Raw genomic sequence first — 17,541 nt, forward strand, 5'->3', positions numbered from 1 at the left:
ATGGCATAAGTATTTATGTTTCATTCAGGTCATTCAGGTAAATACACACACACATCTCCGGTTCTACCGGTTCTAATTATAAGAGCTAGTTGACTAATTTGAAGAGATTAAGGAAAAAAATTAATTGTGTTATTTGTAATAAATATGTAGTGTTTTTCTTAAAATATCTTTATTAATTAAATGTATTGGTTAAAACTATAATTGTTAGAATGGTTATTTTAAGAAGAAATGTATAAATATGAGAGACAAAATCAATTCAGATCTTATATTTAGAATCAAAATAAAAATTAAACAAGATTTTATATTAACAACTAGAGGTAGTATTTGTGTTGCATGATGCTTTTATCTTACAAAACACCTACAGGTCGGGCCTCTCCTATCAGCCTCAAGATGCTTCTGCTTAGTCAATGATTGTATATTACGAACTTTAATTTCTGGCGAATCGTCAAAAAAATATAATAATTCAAATCATGTAGTAGAACAGTTTGAACCCAATCATAACATGTGCATGAGAGAATCAGAGGTTGCTTAATCTTTACAGGCATTTAAACTAGATTTGTCAAAAAAACTTGTCTAATTCAAACAAACCATTTTGATATCAAGGGGATAAGATACATGATTAAGCATTAATAACAGGTTCCCTGTGCTGCCATCATGCCCAACATTAAAAAAAAAATCACTACAGTAACGTATCCCTTCAGGTCTTGCTCTCAGCTGCAGCTAGGCGAGTCTATCCGGTAATTAAATTCACAAGATAGCAGCGTCGTGCATATAAACGCAATCAAAGCGAAAATGAAAATAACTCCGCAGCTTTAACGCAGGCATCGATATCGTCATCCCACTGTCATCCATAGGTATGAATGCACAAAGTCGGATGAACTTATATTGGAATCAACAGATTTATTTACAAATAACCCAGAACTGCTCCCGGGCAATAGTCAACCAGGTACAAAATAATCCATCTTCTCCACGGGCAGATTGAAATCTGACGTCTCCACCTATACACCGAAAAAGCAAAATTTAATCAAAAACATCTTTAGACATTCTTTCGCCTTTCATTAAGTATTTACTCGTATCATTTTCATATTTAAACCATTTAGGGAAAAAATATCTGTTATCTAACATTGATTTGTCATCCACGTCAGATGCTCGTATGTAGGTAACTAAAGGAGATGGGAATCAGCCAACAGAAAACGAAGTGTCGTGCTTGTTGACACCCGCGGCTCATTAATTTTGTATCGCTCAAAATAAGTTGCCGAATAATTTATTAATTTTTCTTTCTTGTGTGTGTGTGTGTGTTTTATTGCTTTTGTTTCTGTTTTTTTTTCCTTTTGGGCCCCCCCGGGGGGGGGGGGGGGAGGGTTTCGATGACAGACCTCATCAAATGGAACAAAGACAAAGGGTGTCGTGCCCCTCTTATGTGAGACTGCTGGCACATCTGGGTTGTGCGTTTCATCATCCTGCCATCCCTCAACAACTCCAAGAATGTCTTCCTCAGGTCTACTAGCCTCACTATCATTCACACCACTAGTGACAAGCGAGATCAAGTCCATCCTATTATTAGCCCCAGCAGTTGTCCCTCTCAACCTATACAACAAGCAGATCCAGAGAAAAAGCTTAACAGAGTACTCAGGAAATTCAAATTAAAAAAGTAACTTAAAACATGATATCAAGTCTAACAAACTATATATAAATCACTTCTTTTATTTTTTGGCCAGGCACAGACATCCAGAGATGCTAGTTTTGGAAGTTCAGTAGTGATTCAAAGCATTGATAAAAGCTCCACAAGCAATGGATGGACATGAACTCAAGGCTTAGTTTGGTTCTTGGAAACAGGCCATCTGAAGTATGGGAAAAGTATCTCCATTCCATTGGTTTCTACACTTGGTCAGTGCCATTCACAGGACCAAACCCCCCCCCCCCCCAAAAAAAAAAAAAAAAGCCATTTCCATAAATGAAAGAATGACTCCCAAAAATGTGAGAAATAAGGGTTTTGATCATGGAATGAGATGTTACAACAACAAAAAGTATTCTCCAACATCCTCCCCCACACCACTCCTGATCTCCAGACGCTCTCCTCCATTGGTCGACCCTCACCAGACTTCAGTTTATCATGCCCAACATAACATGTTCACCAGAATCATTTGTGACACTCGTCTGTTGTCTTCACCATCCAGACCCAAGTTCTATGTTTCCTCACATGCTTGTCCCCATTTGCAACAGCAAGCATTGTGTGGGTAGCGGAAAAACGTCCGTGGACGATGGTGACACGCTGGTGATGGCTAGCAAAGGGCCTACCAGAGCAGTAGTTGCCGTCACCAGTGGAATTACAAGATGATCCATGTGGATTGTCCTATCTTCATTTTCATTTTCAGAAATCGCAATCACAGATTGTCATTTTCACTTTATCATCGCTTGAGGATTTAGATTGATATTTCAGATCTTTGAATTTTTGCTTCAGATGAATGGAACTAGGAAAAGGAGAAAGTCATGACGGTGGTGGGTAGAGAGGCAGATTAAACCTAGGGAAGAAGAAAAGGCAGAAGGGAGTAGAAACTCTTCTAAGGTTATTCTGGTAATTTACTTAGATATATGAAAATAAAAATATTTATCTTCCTTTATACAACAGATCAAACAAAATTAATAGTCATTACATTCTTTTCAATTTCTTCCCATTCCTACTCTTCTGTAACAAAACAGGCCCAAATCAGTAAATCGTCATTCTTTCATTTGCATTTTCCATTAAATTTTTCATTATGATATGATAGACTGCCCTCTGTTCAGGTAAATTTCTATCAACACTTACCCCATTATTTTTCTGCTTTCTTCATAAAGTTAAACCACAATGTTATGATTATAACACACTGCTGTCCACAACTGAAATTCCAGATTCCAATCACAATTGTTGCATCCTATTCTGCTTTCTTCACAAGCCTAAATAAAAACCATTTCTAATTCCATACAAAAAAGTTTACTCATACTTCGGCTGTCTCACAATTATCCCATCGATTTGTGAACAGTGAATTTCAAATTGGAAAAATTTTGGACTATCATTCTCTTTCCCTTCCAGTTCAAGACGAAATCTCAATACCAAGAAAATTTTATTTAGTCTCTTACTAAGAATGAGTGTAACAACATAAACTTTATTTTGGACTGCATAATAACACTAGCTAATGAGTATTGACAGCCTCACCAAAGAAAAGAACTATTTTCTCCAGTTCATGAGAATAACGTTCAAGGAGGCATAATTTATGAGTAAAGATATTGGATTACCTTAAGCGAATCCTCAACACAGTAGGCCGCATGCCTGGATACAAGACAGCCGCTTCAACCTGCAATGGTAGTTTAATTGGAAATACCTCAACAGCCACATAAAGAAACATAATCGATATGCATATGATTCGTTGACAGAAAATTTCAGTTTAAAAGAATATGTTGATGATGAAGTTTACAGGAGAAATAAGGAAAAAGGTTCAATTACAGAACTTGACAAATGTTTTAACCTAACCTTATCATCTGACAATGTGTAGTGGCCACCAAAGACACAGTCTGCTTTAGAAGATCGAAAGTTCATGCACTTCACAACATTCTTAATTTTTTGAGAAGAATTCTGCACAGCATAGAATTACAGAATCAGGTACAAGAATAATATATGTATTTAAAAACACATCAAGCAAGCACAGAAGTACAACCTTGTAAAGAAATCGCCCAGAAGGAAAAAATCTCATGTACCGAAAATAGCAGACCTACACAAGAATAAAGGGGAAAGTTACTTTTCATATGGAAAAGAAATGAGAATACTAAACAAGAAGCACTTAGAGATAGCTAATGCAAAGCTATATTAATATTCTGTATAATTATAAATTATTGCACATACTCATTAGTGTCATATTCTGAAAAGAAAAACTTCAAAAGGGTCGATAGAAATTTTGCAGATTCATTTCTTCCTATTAATCCGACACCAGCATGTACATAGGGCCAAAAGAAATAGCACTCACAACTACACGGAACAATTTGGTACATAGTGCATTAATAAATTTTTCCTTTACACTACAACCATACTTTTAGAACCATCACTGATAATTAACCATAGGCAAGTTAAATATCATATAATTTTTGTTTAAAGTCGGAGGACCAACGAACTATCCTTCTAGGATTCTTATCAGAAAACTATAAAACTTTAAAAGTGAATAACACCAGAGCTACTATAATGCCCAGAAGCTATGCAGTGAACTTAAGAGAGTCACAGCAGTAGTTGTTCTGAGAAAGGCACATTGTAAACCTCGTATAGAAAGGTTTCTCATAAGCAACCCTATATTCTCCAATTGTTTGAGATTATGGACAGTGCCACATGCATGCTAATCCAGGACCATGCTCTTAAATCTATAAACAGTCAAAATAGTCAATGGCAAATGGGAAAAGGATGTCCGCAGAAGTAGAAGGAAATCAATACATATAAGTGAAATCAGTATAAAAATCCATACCACATGGACTGGATTAGTGGTCCTCCACTCTGCAACTCCAACTCGAATGTAAGTATTCCTACTAACATAAAGACCTGAGATGAGGGTTTAATAAGAAGTTACCAACAAGAAAGGGAAAAAAGGGGGCAAAGGGGGGTAAAAGCATGAATCTACTTTTTCCTTGGAATTACACGGAATTAAATTGAGCCAACTCATACCATTGGCTAATGTAAGAAGCACAAAATAAGATTATGATATGAAAGATAGCTGATTTTACCATCAGTTCGTAACCTCGGTCTCAGGAGCCACATTTTCCGCCATGAACTCTCATACTTTGAATGCAAGATCTTGTAGTTTTCTACTACTCCAGAGATCTTCATATAAGTGGATCCAAGTTCAGAAACTACCAATTTTTATGCAGTGAGACGTAAAAGGTAACCCCTATACTGAGTTTACCTGCCAAGCCTTCAAGCATGCATTGCGCCAGTATACAGGGTTACGAATTGTGTACCACCATTTTCGACAGACACAAGATGCTCTTCCCAAGTCATACGGACTCATTCGGGCAAAGACCTTGAAAGATTACACACACACACACATATATAGTTGCATCAGAGTTCTTTACTTGTGCACAGCTACATAGCTTTCTATCAATAAAGTCTCACTCTAATTTGTCCAAAAATCACTGGAAAAGCCCAAGGAGTCATAGATATGTGTTTCAACCAAATTGAAAGTTCAAGGGTCTGTTTTAAGAAGAGTTTCTTCTAACAAAAGCACAAAGACCAAAGACAATGCAAGAAGCACTACCAAGTTAGTTATCAAAAGTATTTTCATGACACTTGTTTGGGGGGGAAAAAAAGTACACAAATTCAAGAACATAGAAGTGGAAAAAAAATTCATTTCCCACATTAGAGAGATGAACAGTTCAACAAATTTACACAGCTTATTCCCAAAAGTTGTTGGCTTTTGTTTAAAGCAGTTCCACATAATTCTAAAAACATGGCCTATCAGTAAATTTAGAGAGTCCCACACCAAGCATGGTACCCCTTCCCGCCACTCTATCAGAGTCAAGAGCATAACATTACCACACAAGTTCAAGTAAAGATAAAATGAAACGAAATCAAACAAAAGAGAAAAAGCAGATTGTTTCGTTCCATTCTAGCAACAGATGGCAGAGGCATCAATAATGATGTAAACTAGAACTTGTTTTCTTCCTATGAAATACCTCAGAGAGCATTTCCTCAGGTAAGCAACGATGTATAAGTGCAGAATCCACACAAGGCTTTCTGCTTGCACTTCCAACTGGTGCAACAGGCCTCACATTAACCCCATAAAGATCTGAAACAGAATGCATGGAAAAAATAAGAATGAACTTGAACTAGACAAATGCAGCAAGAGGCAACACAAGAATCAGAACCACTGCCGCATCAGAAAGAGTACATGACACATACCAAGCCAGGGCCTTCTTGTAACAAAGTATTCAACAGTCTTAAACCTTAAAACAGATTCGAGCTCTGGGGGAACTGTCGGAGCAAAATCTGCATGACAGAGCTATTAGAGATGAATCAATGATAACGAAAAAAATTGAGGAATTTCACAAGCCTTAATATTTGGGTGATTAAAATTGAATTTGTGATTATACGCGTGATGCCTATGTCGATCATCACTTAATCTAGACCAAGTCTTCTGAGTAATTGGTCTTCGCCATGAAGTTGCGTGTTTTCTTATCATTATGAGTCCATTACAACCATTGTTATAAGTTGCTGGTAAGTAGCGCACCCTATAATACTAGTATTAATTAAGCGCAGCTACTAATTTTTTTGTTGCAAAAAAAAAAAAGGCTAGACAAAAAGTGATCTTATACATCAAGGCGCGATACCCCATCCCATTGGGTCTTTTTACTATTTAAAATTATCCCAATCCTTGCCAACTGATATCTCATCACGGCATCGACAACAAATCTTGTGGGGAAAAAAATGAAGATAAACTTCAATGGGCAAGGCAGTCGTTGTGAAATTCTTGCGATTCAGAATACAATAACGCCAATTGGATAGCCCGAATGTTAATAATGCGTCCAATTAGAACCAACTAATTAAAATTCATGGATAACACTTCAACACAGCAAACGAAATTTAGAGTGCCCACTCAACGCAAACAAATTACCCTATACGGGTATTCAGCTCGAGAATTGATCTTGATTTTCGTGAAATTCAATTTCTATAAATCGCGCAAGTTATAAGTAATGAATGGCTCCAAGAGAGAACATAAGAAATTAGAAAATTATGATAATATGCATTATCAGTCGTGTAAGAATATAACCAAGATTTAGAATCTAAAACATCGAAGCAGGAAAGGCCCGAAAAATGAACACCATGATCGAAGTGAGGACGTTCAACTTCAGGTGTCATCATACCTGACGCCATGACGACCAGCAGAATAAGCTTAGTTCGCGACTTTCCCGGGAAGATTTAGGAGAAAGAGAAAAGGGATGGGGAAGAGAAGGATAGAGAAACGAGCGAATGACGTCATAGGCGCCAGAACGAGGGCCGTTGAAGACCAGAAAAACGTTTTTAAGGGAAAAATTATTTCAATTTCTTTTTTTTTAACGATAAATTCTAAATTTTTAGTTCTTATTTTCATTGTTTCAGCGATACTCGGCACCTAAATATAAGTTATTTGGCGGAAAAGTTTTGCCTTAAATATAGTCAATCAGAATATATTTCATGCTTTCTTTTCTCAAATTTTTTTTGGAACAATTGTCCCAATAAGTTTTTTCTTCTTAAAATTTATTCTAAAAAATAATTTCACAAAACTATTTTGAAAAAATTAAAGGAAAACTATGTTCTAAGTCCTTATAGTTTCAGTCAAATTTGGTCAAGGTCCCTGTAATTTATTTTTTAGGATATGGGTCCTTAGAATTTTAGTCAAACTTGGTCAAAGTCCTTCTGTTAACTGATATTACTTGACAGCATTAAACACAATTATGTGGCAAATGGTTTAATGAGTTGGCAATTTTTTATGATGACTAGACATTTAAAAAAAAAGAAAAGAAAAAAAAACCGATGCCAATTTACAATTTTGGGAAATACCCACCGCCTACTGATGCTTTTCTTCTTGCGCTCTTCATCTTTCCTTTCTTTTAGATCTGAGTTTCAGTCTATCAAATCAATCATCAAAATAGGATGCCCGTGCCTAATTAAAGCGGACCATTCCATGATGAGGGTCCAAAACAGGGCCATTTTCGTGCCCTGTTCCTCCTCGTTCTACCATGTTCTGCAGTCATTGTGGGTTTCGTTCATTGTCCAATTGTTGTTCCTTCTCTCCTACTTCTAGTTGCCATTGATCATCTGTCGCTACCATGGGCATGTGTTGGCGCTCTTTTGTTAATCGTGTTTCATCTTTTGCTATTCAAAACATTGTTTCAACAGCTTGTGTGTGAGTATAACTTCGAATCTTCTCCCTCTCCCTCTCTTCTCCGTTCCGCTTCCTACCTCTCTTTCTCTCTCTTTGTTTTTGTTGCCTTCTCTCGCTTTTGCAGAGGCCAAACAACAGTCACCATGGTTAGGGATGATCTATACATCACGATTTCGAGCTTCTTCTGGTGTCCTATATCTCTCGGTATTAAGAAATCTCTAGTGAGTCTCTGCACCAATCTTACCTAAGACTGTCACAGCATCCAACTCTAGCTCGACAACGACAACAACACCTGCCCAGCCACCATGCAGGTTTTGCAAACAAAAGAATTTGTTCCTAACTATACAGGGGCTTATCCAGATCTTGTCTGACTCAGTAAGCAACCGAGTAGAATCGACCAATTCTCTAGCCACCAGAACTGTCCCCTCCCCCAATCATGTCGTCGACTCTATGAAATACTTGGATGGCCAAGGGGAGCACCGTCTCAATTCCTTAACAAGAATTGTATATTTCGCCAAAGAATCTGAAGAGAATCGTGAGTTCCTCATGATATTAGATGGATTCGTGCCTTTACTCGTTGATTTACTCGATAATGTCAATGGCATCGTTAAAATGCTCAAGAGAGTCGTTGATGCTTTGGATACGACTCTAGATAAAATCAAAGATTATGAGCAGTTAAGAAAATTTTTTTTGGTAAACTGAGCAGTTGAAGAAATTGATGGTGAAGAACCACGACAATTGCTTAGCCTCCCTGCTCCTTCTTTTGCAACAAGGCAGCGTTGGTGCCAAAATGGGATCGACGAGGATTCTGAAGTTCATCGTAGTGGATGCCAAATTCGAAGTCATGATCACCGAAAAGGAAGGTCTAATGTTTGAATAGCTCAGATCTAGAAGGAAGGCAAGATGAAGAACGCAAGAAGAAGAGGATCTGTAGGTAGTGGGCATTCCTCAAAATCGTGAGCTGGCACCAGTTTTTTTCTTTTTCTTTTTTTTTCATGTCCAGTCATCATTAAAAAAATTGCCAATTCATTAAACCATCTACAGCATAATTGTTTTTAACATTACCAATTTATATCAGTTAACAAAGACTTTAACCAAGTCTAACTGAAATTACAAGGACCCATAACCTAAAAAAATAGATTATAGGGACCTTGACCAAATTTGACTAAAACTACAAGGACTTAGAACATAGTTTTCTCAAAAATTAAAAACAAACTCAAACAAAGCCTACCCACCTCCACCCCCCAAAGACAGTCATCCGTGGACACATAACAATAACATAACTAAAGCTCGAACCCACAGAGCATGGGGAAGATGTCTTCTCCAATCCGAGCTGGCAAGTTGCAGGGGCCCCACTGGCCTCTGCTGCTAGTGTCTGCCAGAACCCTGAAGAACATGCGGAAGATGAATCTGCCACGTGCGAAAGCGAGGAGACCACGTGGCGCCCCTTAGAAGGTCAGCCGTGATCGCGCGCCACGCAAACCTTGAATCTACAGAATTCCCTCTATGCCCTTACGGGTACACTCGACTCAACTTCCTCCTCGCTCTTTCAATGCTGTCTGCTTCGGCCCGCCATGAATGCCGTAGCGTCTGCGGCAGCTCTCCCTTTGTCCATTTCTCTTCGTAGGTCAAGCAAGCTTGATGCTAAAAGGGTGCGAGCTTCATCTCTTTGCTCGCCACTGAGGCGCTGGGCTGTTTTTAAGCGTAAACCAAGTTAACTAACACGAAGCTGGATTTCCATTTTCTGGGGGCTTACGGATTCACGTTGCTATTTGTTTTAGTGCTGAAGCTATTGGTTTCCTGCTAAATTCTGAGGGAAGCTTGTCTGATCCTAAAGTAATTTAAGTGAGTTTAAATTGGCTTCTTCTCTTCTTGAGGCTTGGTATATGGTTGCTATTTGAGATTAGCTGCGGCAGGGAATATAATGCTCAGCATCATAGTCGGGGGTTTTAGCACCTAACTTACCTGAGGTTGATTAGAACTTTAGATATCATCAGTTAGTATAGCTCGAAAGCCCATAATATCTATTTTGTTGGTTACGTCTTCTGGTTCTTCTAGACCACGAGGAATATAGTCCTTACGGCTTAAATTTTGGCGGGCATGATTAATTTCAGGGTTTGAAAGGAAGATTTAGAGTATTTGCTGTATAGGGTCTAATTAAGAAGAATGCATGGGGCGCGCTCTTTGATGTGGCGGATCCAAGAACCAAAGTCCCTCGGTGTAAAGGAAAGTTTTTGGATATATATCTAGCCCTTGAAGTGGCTAGATATGATGTTCAGTACTGTGATTGGCGAGCTCGTCAAGACGTGCTCACCATTATGCTCCTCCATGAAAAGGTATTATCTGATTTTGATTGGTTATTTTTTTGGGGGAAGAAAATCTTTGACATTTGAACAATTTCTGCTATCTATTGATTGAGGTTTAACCACTTGAAGGTGAATCTTTATGAACTTAGCCGTTGGATGTCAGAATACTATATTCATTGCGTAAACATACTTATTCCATATCACGTGATCGGTTTATTCTGAAAAAAGTGGATGTAGTTTTTACATATCCTTAATCCTCTAGCTCATGATTATAAGTCAATCAGCAACATGAAAAAAGAGTTAGCAGATTTGCAGGAGGAATTAGCGCAAGCACATAGACAGGTATAGATCGTTAGCAGCTGTAGGCTAACTAGCACAACTCGAAACTGAGATGTCTATCTTTCAACTTATCTGCTGTGAAATTGCTTGTGAATTTTTAAGCTGTGGCCATATTTAAGTAACCTATTGCAAAAAACAGGTTCATATATCTGAAGCAAGGGTTTTCGCTGTTTTAGATAACTAGTTCACATGGAAGCATTGGTGAATGATGGGCTGTTGCAAGGCAAAAGTACAACTGGCGTTGACCAAACATACTTATCTCCCAGTACTTCTACACAATCTGTAAATACTGACAATGGAAAACTGCCTTGAAGAAGGTTAAATGTATCTGGTCCAGTTCAATCCTACCATCCCCACTTGAAAAATTTCTGGTACCCAGTTGCTTTCTCCAATGACCCTAAAGATGAAACAATGGTAAGCTAATAAGTCATTTATTGGATTTGCATCATCTATGCTTTTATATCAATTACTTATAGTATATGTCTTATCTTCTTCTATCAATTCAGATTGACTGGAAGCTATCATGACAGGATAGTGGAACATCGTCTTTGAGTAAATAACAGCATAAAAAGGATAAATGTTTGCCATAGCTCGTAATTGAACGATCTCTACCCTAATACGATTCCATGTAAGTTTCTCGGTTTGATTTTTTGCGATTTTGTGAGGCATCTATAATGCCTTTTTGTTTTTGTTGGCAAATTGGACCGAATGCAACTGAGGTATTTCACCACATATTTTTAATTTGCCCTTTTTAATCATTTCTTATACAGCCCTGGTTTTACGCTAGTAAATCTAGTATATGAAAATGAATGGGAATTCTCATGATTAAGGGATGTGTTACTACTTTTCTGTTTCAGATCCCAATTGAATATTTTGATGAACCACGGGTTATCTTTAGAGGGAAAGATGGGAAAACTGGATACGTCCAGAATAGCTGTGCCCATAGAGCATGTCCTCTGCACCTTGGTTCTGTGAGTGAGCGCCGCATCCAATGCCCCCACCATGGCATGCAATGACTGAAACGAATTAACACACGATTTTCTCTTTCTTCTGGCTATGTGTCCTTTGGTAGCACAATTAATTACTAACAATCTTCCTCACATATCCACTTATTCAAGTATGAATGTATCACATCACCAGACTTGCACATGCACATGCATATAAAATCTAAAGTTACCATATGGCTGAATATCAGGCTGGGAGTATTGGAATGATGGAAAATGTGAAAAGATGCCATCAACTCGACAGTTAAATGTCAAGATCAAGTCATTGCCATGTTTTGAGCAAGAGGGTATGATCTGGATTTGGCCTGGCAGTGACCCTCCAAAATCCAAACCCCCATCATTACAACCTCCATCAGGGTTTGAAGTACAAGCTGAGGTACCTTGTGAATATAATCATTCTCCTTTTATCTGCTGTTGTGCAAGAAATGCAGGAAGCAATAGTTTTCATCACATTATTTTTGAAGAGAAGTACTTAGATGCCTCTTTGGATGTGACGGATTGTCATGGAACTTCCTATCTAACGTGGGTTACTTTTGGACAACCTGTTGGACCTTGCACATGCTCTTTTTACTCACACTTCAACTTTTGCAAAGGGTTGGAGCATTCCCCGGTGTGTTTTGGATCACACGGTTAAATCTAGAAGTAATTTTTTATTTAAAAATTGTAAGAAGGTGCAGAATCCATGTGATGAAGTAACCCGAAAACCTTTAGGAAGTGGCAGTTTTATTCATTTTGGAATTGACTATAAACCTTTTGATCCCTATTTTATACAGATATTCTAGTTTGTAGTTAAAAAAAAAAAAGAGGAAATGCCGTCCCGTAATCAAGCAGGTGAATTGATTTTTACTCTTCATATGACCAACTGTTTAGTATGCAATTACTACCTTGCTTCGGACAATTTTATGTTTGATGGCAATTGATTTGCTTACTCTTTTATTCCCTAATCCAAAACTAGTCAGTATGCCATATTGCCGCACTTGTCTAGTATTATGAATGAATAAACCAGTCTAAGCTTTAGCTTGCGAAACGAATTCGAAATAATACGGCCCCTTTTTTGTATTTGGCATCGCAGCTTGGTAGAATTCTTTACACCTGCGTCTGGCCTACAAGGGTACTGGGACCCATATCCAATTGACATGGAATTTCGACCACCTTGCATGGTCCTATCAACCATTGGCATTTCAAAACCTGGGAAACTGGAGGGACAGACCACCAAGAAGTGTGCCTCACACCTGCACCAAATTCATGTCTGTTTACCATCGTCAAAACAAAAAACTAGATTGCTGTACAGAATGTCCCTGGATTTCGCTCCTCTGCTTAAGTACGTACCTTTTATGCAATATCTATGGACGCATTTTGCACAGCAGGTAGGGTGCTTTTCAAACGAATAATTATTCATATTCGAACTAGGGAGGAAGGAAAAAGGAAGAAGGATTAAGTGATTATTAAAATGGACATCCTTTTATATCTAAAAATATTTAAGCTTGAAGAGGATGCAAAAAGCAATGACAATAATTTTTTTTTTTAAAAAAAAATCTTTGACCTGCTATAATGAACAGGAGATATCTATGGCCAAAAACGAGTTTATTGCATTTTAAACTCGTTAGTTTTCAAGCCATAAGGAACCTTGATGTGAATTTCTGCTATTATGTAGCATTGTAGTCTATTTCATTCAGCATGAAGGGGCTCGTCAATTTCATATCCGATCTTGCTCATTTAGTTGGCGTTGTTGGCATATTAAAGGTTTTAAATGAGGATCTGCGCCTAGTGGAAGGGCAGCAAACGGATGAACAAAGGTGCTAACGTCTGGAACTTTCCGGTTATCCGGTATCATATGCAAGCTTGGGGTAAGGTACAGGCTATGGAGAGATGCCTTGGAGCGAGGAGCTAGGCAGCTACCTTTCAGCAGGTAGAATTTATTCATGACAACTGCACAGTTAGAGTTAATGTTGCTTTTTGGGAACTACCTGAGATTTATGCTTTGCCTCTCAAGTTTCTTGCAATTAAACGTGCCAACGGGCAGTTCACCTTGCCTTGGTTCCATAAGGCACATCTTAGAGGCCATGGGGGAGCTGCTGAAATGATCAGAATGTCCTTTGTCAATTAATAGCAACTGTATACTTTTTTTTTTCAAAAAACAATTGAGCGTACAATATCAAATCGATTGTTTTTTTCTGCATATTTTTGCATTTTGATATCTCCACTGTCTCAGCTGGTGGCTTGACCACATCCGGTGACAGAGTCGGCTCTTGTATGATGTAAAATGTTATTCAATAATATTTTAACATTCATTTGGAATTAGAAATTCAGATTTTTTTTTTCTTCATATAAAAGATCGGGTATATGATACAGACAGACGGGAACTTTGTGGAACTTCCAATTGCCGATTCAACATGTCACTCCTAAATTGATTCAGTTGGAAGTGTTGAAAGTGACAAGCGAGATTTACAATCAACCTCATAATTAGAGAATAGTATAGCAAGCTACCGGCTGTTCCCTCGCATTATCATGTAGCAAGTCTTCTGCAATGCACTTCGTTTGCCATCCAAAGAACTGGTAAATCAGGCGAGAGTTGGGCATTATCTATAGTGTAATACAGCGATCGATAGATCCTCAACATAGTTGTACATAGGTATGTATGAAGATTACACAATTATTTTGGTAACCTGTAGGTTCTATACTGGTTTCCAAATTGTAAGCACCTCCTGAAACATCTCAATCATCAACTCCCTATCTGCATGCCTGAAGAAGTTTTTAATTTCTTCTCGTACGTCATATATCTTGCCGAAATCAAAGAGGAAGGTCAGGCACCCTTTCTTCAACTTGTGCAGCTGATAAAGCCATGCCTCGTGTAGCCTCTCAAGGACATTTCCTGAGTTAAGATCTTCCAATAAGCTTTCCTCACAGGTATCCTTAAGACCACCGATGTCATATTTATTGGCCGCTCCAAGCAATGCAAGCCGGTGCTTCCAGAAATCTTCTTGCTTTATTGTGCCATATAAGTAACTTAGAAGAGCCATGCAAGATTCTAGTGACATGTCTTCGATGTGGATCGTAGATGATTCTTTTTCCTTCAGGTTGTGATGAAACATGCTCTGAAACACAGGAGAACTTGCAGATAAAACTGCCTTGTGAGCTCTCAATGTACCATCTGCAGTATTAATGGTCAGATCAGCATGTATGCCCTCATCAAGCATGCGAGAGAGGCATTGGAGGGTACTTTGCGCGGCAACAGATTGCAATTTTCCATCAGACGGCCAAATAGAACTAGCTTCTCCGCCCTGAATTGCAAGGATTATAAATAGTTAAGAAGAAAGATTTAAAACTGGTTCGGGTTTCAGAAGATTAGCCGTAATTTACGTTTTATGCATCTTGGCCAAATAAGAAGATAATTAGAATGTCACATTTCTCTAAAAACTATTTCGCTTACATCAATTTCATATTGATAAATTTATAAGCACAAGAACTTACATTCAGAGGACAGATCTTCAGGTCAAGGAATTCAACATCAATAATGAAACGACCAACAAATGTGGTATCAACAGGCCAGACAAAGTCATCACATGTTCTAAGCAGTCGTTCATGAACTGTGGCATTGCAAGCACATACAAGTGAAGACACAAACTCTGTCAGCATTAGACAATATAATCCAGAAATGCTACATTTAACTGCATTTTCAACATTGATGAATGCCAATTGCAATGGCTTGATAGGTCAAAAATAGGCAAAGCAAAGGTCTTAATGCATTGTTCTTTTGTGGAAACTATAAACGAAATGAAGCCTCATTTTGTTTTAGATAAAAGGCACTATAATTGTGCTATGGCACCCCACTTGGATTATTTGAAATTACAAACCTCAATACCTGATATTTTGTCTTAACGACTGGGAACAAAAGATCAAGAGCCAAACGTTAGGCCAACAACTACAAGACAAATTCCAGCAAGCAAGAGAAAGATAATAGAATTAAGGAGCTGTAAGAAAGTAGAGTTGGCTTCAGTCCTTAGTCATTAAATTAGACCAATGTTATGATCTATGGCTTCCGTTCATTTAAGCCCTTCAAAAGATTTCAGGGTGAAGTTGGTAACCTCCAGCTACCATGACTACAGATAAAGATGTACGACTTTATGTGCCGGTCAAACTAGTGGCTTGACCATTAGTCAAGAACTCATGTCTTGTTTCCTAGAGCTATAGTAGGTTTAACTTCAAAACAGTTGTATGGGAGATCAAACTTGTACGGTAACCGCCAAAACGAAAGTAAAACAGAACATACTTTCCCTTGGGTAAGGCCAAAATTTGTCAAAATCCCTCAGTCTGAAAAAGAAGGATAAGAAGAAAAGGATCAACATCGCACCCCATTCTCACAACCTCCCAAGACACGGGGAAAAATATTGTTTTCCATGCTGCTTCTAAAAGTCAAACAGTTCCCCAATTTTAGACACACAACACTCCGATTCAGAAATACCAGATATCTTCTATAAGCAGTAGAATCAAGCGTCGATAGATACCAGGAGAAATGTAGAATCTGCGGGAAGCGCCAGTGTTAGAAACTCGGAGAATGAATCGAGCAATTGGTGGGTGTTCCTTAGAGACCCGGGAAGGCTCAGGAAATAGATGTATGTACAGGTACCTATTCCTTTCTATAGATAAATACCTGGAGATGCCAATTGAACATGTTTCGAGCTCAATTACGCATAATCTTAGATATTGGGGGCGGGTAGGTGGTGGGGAGGAGAGAGGAATACCAGTTCCAGATTCCGACCTTGAAAGGATCGGATTTCTTGTAGGAGCAAGGTCCGAAGTTGTCAATTTTCCATTGTGCTAGTCTTGATATGGTCTCCACCCTTGAATCGGCCATGCCTACTAAGTTTTCGGAAGCTGTGACTTTTGCGGAATCACAAAATGCGAAAGATTTCCGGCCAACAAAAAAGAAGGAAAGAAATCAAATATCGCAGAGTGAACAGGGTGCTGGGTGCGTAATCCGTTTTGACTTAATTGGTTTGCCCTTCGTGGTTAGTTCTGGTCTACCGATCTTCATACGTTTGAGGAGGCTTTCACATTTGCTGTGTGCGGAGCACATTTCAAGCTCCAAAAAGGATGAGCATAGGGTGCTCACCATCAATATGAATTGTTTTGGAATGATTGTGGACTATTAAGCTTGAATTTAATTTAATTTATATATTTTAAATAATTTTCATTTTAACAAATACAAAATTTAAATTCTAAAAAGATAAATTTATTATATAATCTTATAAATATGATTAGAAGAAGTATTAAATAATGACTCAGTTTGGGTTTTCACTTTTCAGTTTATTATATGCCTCAAGTCACAACATTATTCTGCATTAGTTTTTACGTATCGTCTCATTTTCTAAGACCAAGTGGAAATGTTGGCAAAAAAAAGGTGAAAATGAAACCAAATGTGAACCATCTTAAGAATGGGCCCATGCTTGACCCAATAAGAAACGGAAAATGAGCCCATTAGTGTCATCACATAGGAAAAAAGAAGTGTATGAACACGCGAGGTTTACTTTGCATGAATGACACATTTTCTCATCATATCGAAAAAATGTAATGTAAGAGTTATTAGTAACCATCACAATAATTATTAATTGTTAGTAACCATTACAATGTGTGCTTAAAAAAAATAAGGACAATTTAGTAATTGAACACGTGAAATTTCTTACAATAAAGTTTTTAAGGGCTTCAGATTGGTTTGATGCTTTTAAGATTTTTTTTGAAAAAATCACAAATAAAGATCCCCCAAATTATCAAAATTATGCAGAGGTTTCCTGAATAAGTAAAATTATCATAAGAGACCCAGTTTCATATTGCAAATATAAAATATTGATGAAATATCTGAAATGCCCCTCATTCAAATGAAAAGTTGATTATAGGAAATGACAAGTTTACTTTAGCGAATGACAACTTCAATAGATCAAATTACAACTTGGTTAAAGGTATACCAAATAACAAGTTGACTATGGAAAATAATAAATTTACTTTAACGAATGACAA

The 17,541-nt window shown here is 37.8% G+C and overlaps 3 protein-coding genes and 1 pseudogene across 5 annotated transcripts; 2 read left to right on the plus strand and 2 right to left on the minus strand.

The window, feature by feature from the left end:
* Positions 1-484: 484 nt before the first annotated feature.
* LOC114716653 (F-box protein 7) lies at positions 485-6,996 on the minus strand. 3 transcript variants are annotated; one of them, XM_028901684.1, is made up of 11 exons: positions 6,877-6,990; positions 5,915-6,001; positions 5,689-5,765; positions 4,920-5,036; positions 4,741-4,837; positions 4,485-4,558; positions 3,693-3,746; positions 3,509-3,610; positions 3,274-3,332; positions 1,377-1,587; positions 485-998 (listed from the first exon to the last, which is right to left on the minus strand). In XM_028901684.1, the coding sequence occupies exons 1-11, from the start codon at positions 6,884-6,886 to the stop codon at positions 939-941; spliced, it is 948 nt and encodes a 315-aa protein (XP_028757517.1). In that variant the 5' UTR covers positions 6,887-6,990; the 3' UTR covers positions 485-938. The 3 variants fall into 3 exon arrangements, with proteins under 3 accessions (XP_028757517.1, XP_028757516.1, XP_028757518.1); XM_028901683.1 differs by having other exon boundaries at positions 5,689-5,801; XM_028901685.1 differs by lacking the exon at positions 1,377-1,587 and having other exon boundaries at positions 5,689-5,801; positions 6,877-6,996.
* A 1,024-nt stretch (positions 6,997-8,020) lies between these two features.
* On the plus strand, positions 8,021-9,343 carry LOC114716682 (U-box domain-containing protein 29-like). The gene is made up of 4 exons (XM_028901714.1): positions 8,021-8,098; positions 8,226-8,483; positions 8,584-8,740; positions 9,180-9,343. Exons 1-4 carry the CDS (start codon positions 8,021-8,023, stop codon positions 9,341-9,343), a joined length of 657 nt encoding a protein of 218 aa, XP_028757547.1.
* A 108-nt stretch (positions 9,344-9,451) lies between these two features.
* Positions 9,452-13,824, plus strand: LOC114716660 (chlorophyllide a oxygenase, chloroplastic-like; annotated as a pseudogene).
* Positions 13,825-13,906: 82 nt separating this feature from the next.
* Positions 13,907-16,623, minus strand: LOC114716654 (BTB/POZ domain-containing protein At1g21780). The gene is made up of 4 exons (XM_028901686.1): positions 16,269-16,623; positions 16,032-16,177; positions 14,998-15,113; positions 13,907-14,807 (listed from the first exon to the last, which is right to left on the minus strand). Exons 1-4 carry the CDS (start codon positions 16,379-16,381, stop codon positions 14,202-14,204), a joined length of 981 nt encoding a protein of 326 aa, XP_028757519.1. The 5' UTR covers positions 16,382-16,623; the 3' UTR covers positions 13,907-14,201.
* Positions 16,624-17,541: the final 918 nt, after the last annotated feature.

Source organism: Neltuma alba, unplaced genomic scaffold, assembly GCF_004799145.2.
Source record: "Neltuma alba isolate B1F8T4 unplaced genomic scaffold, ASM479914v2 tig00011685_pilon, whole genome shotgun sequence".
Taxonomy (NCBI): Eukaryota; Viridiplantae; Streptophyta; class Magnoliopsida; order Fabales; family Fabaceae; genus Neltuma; species Neltuma alba.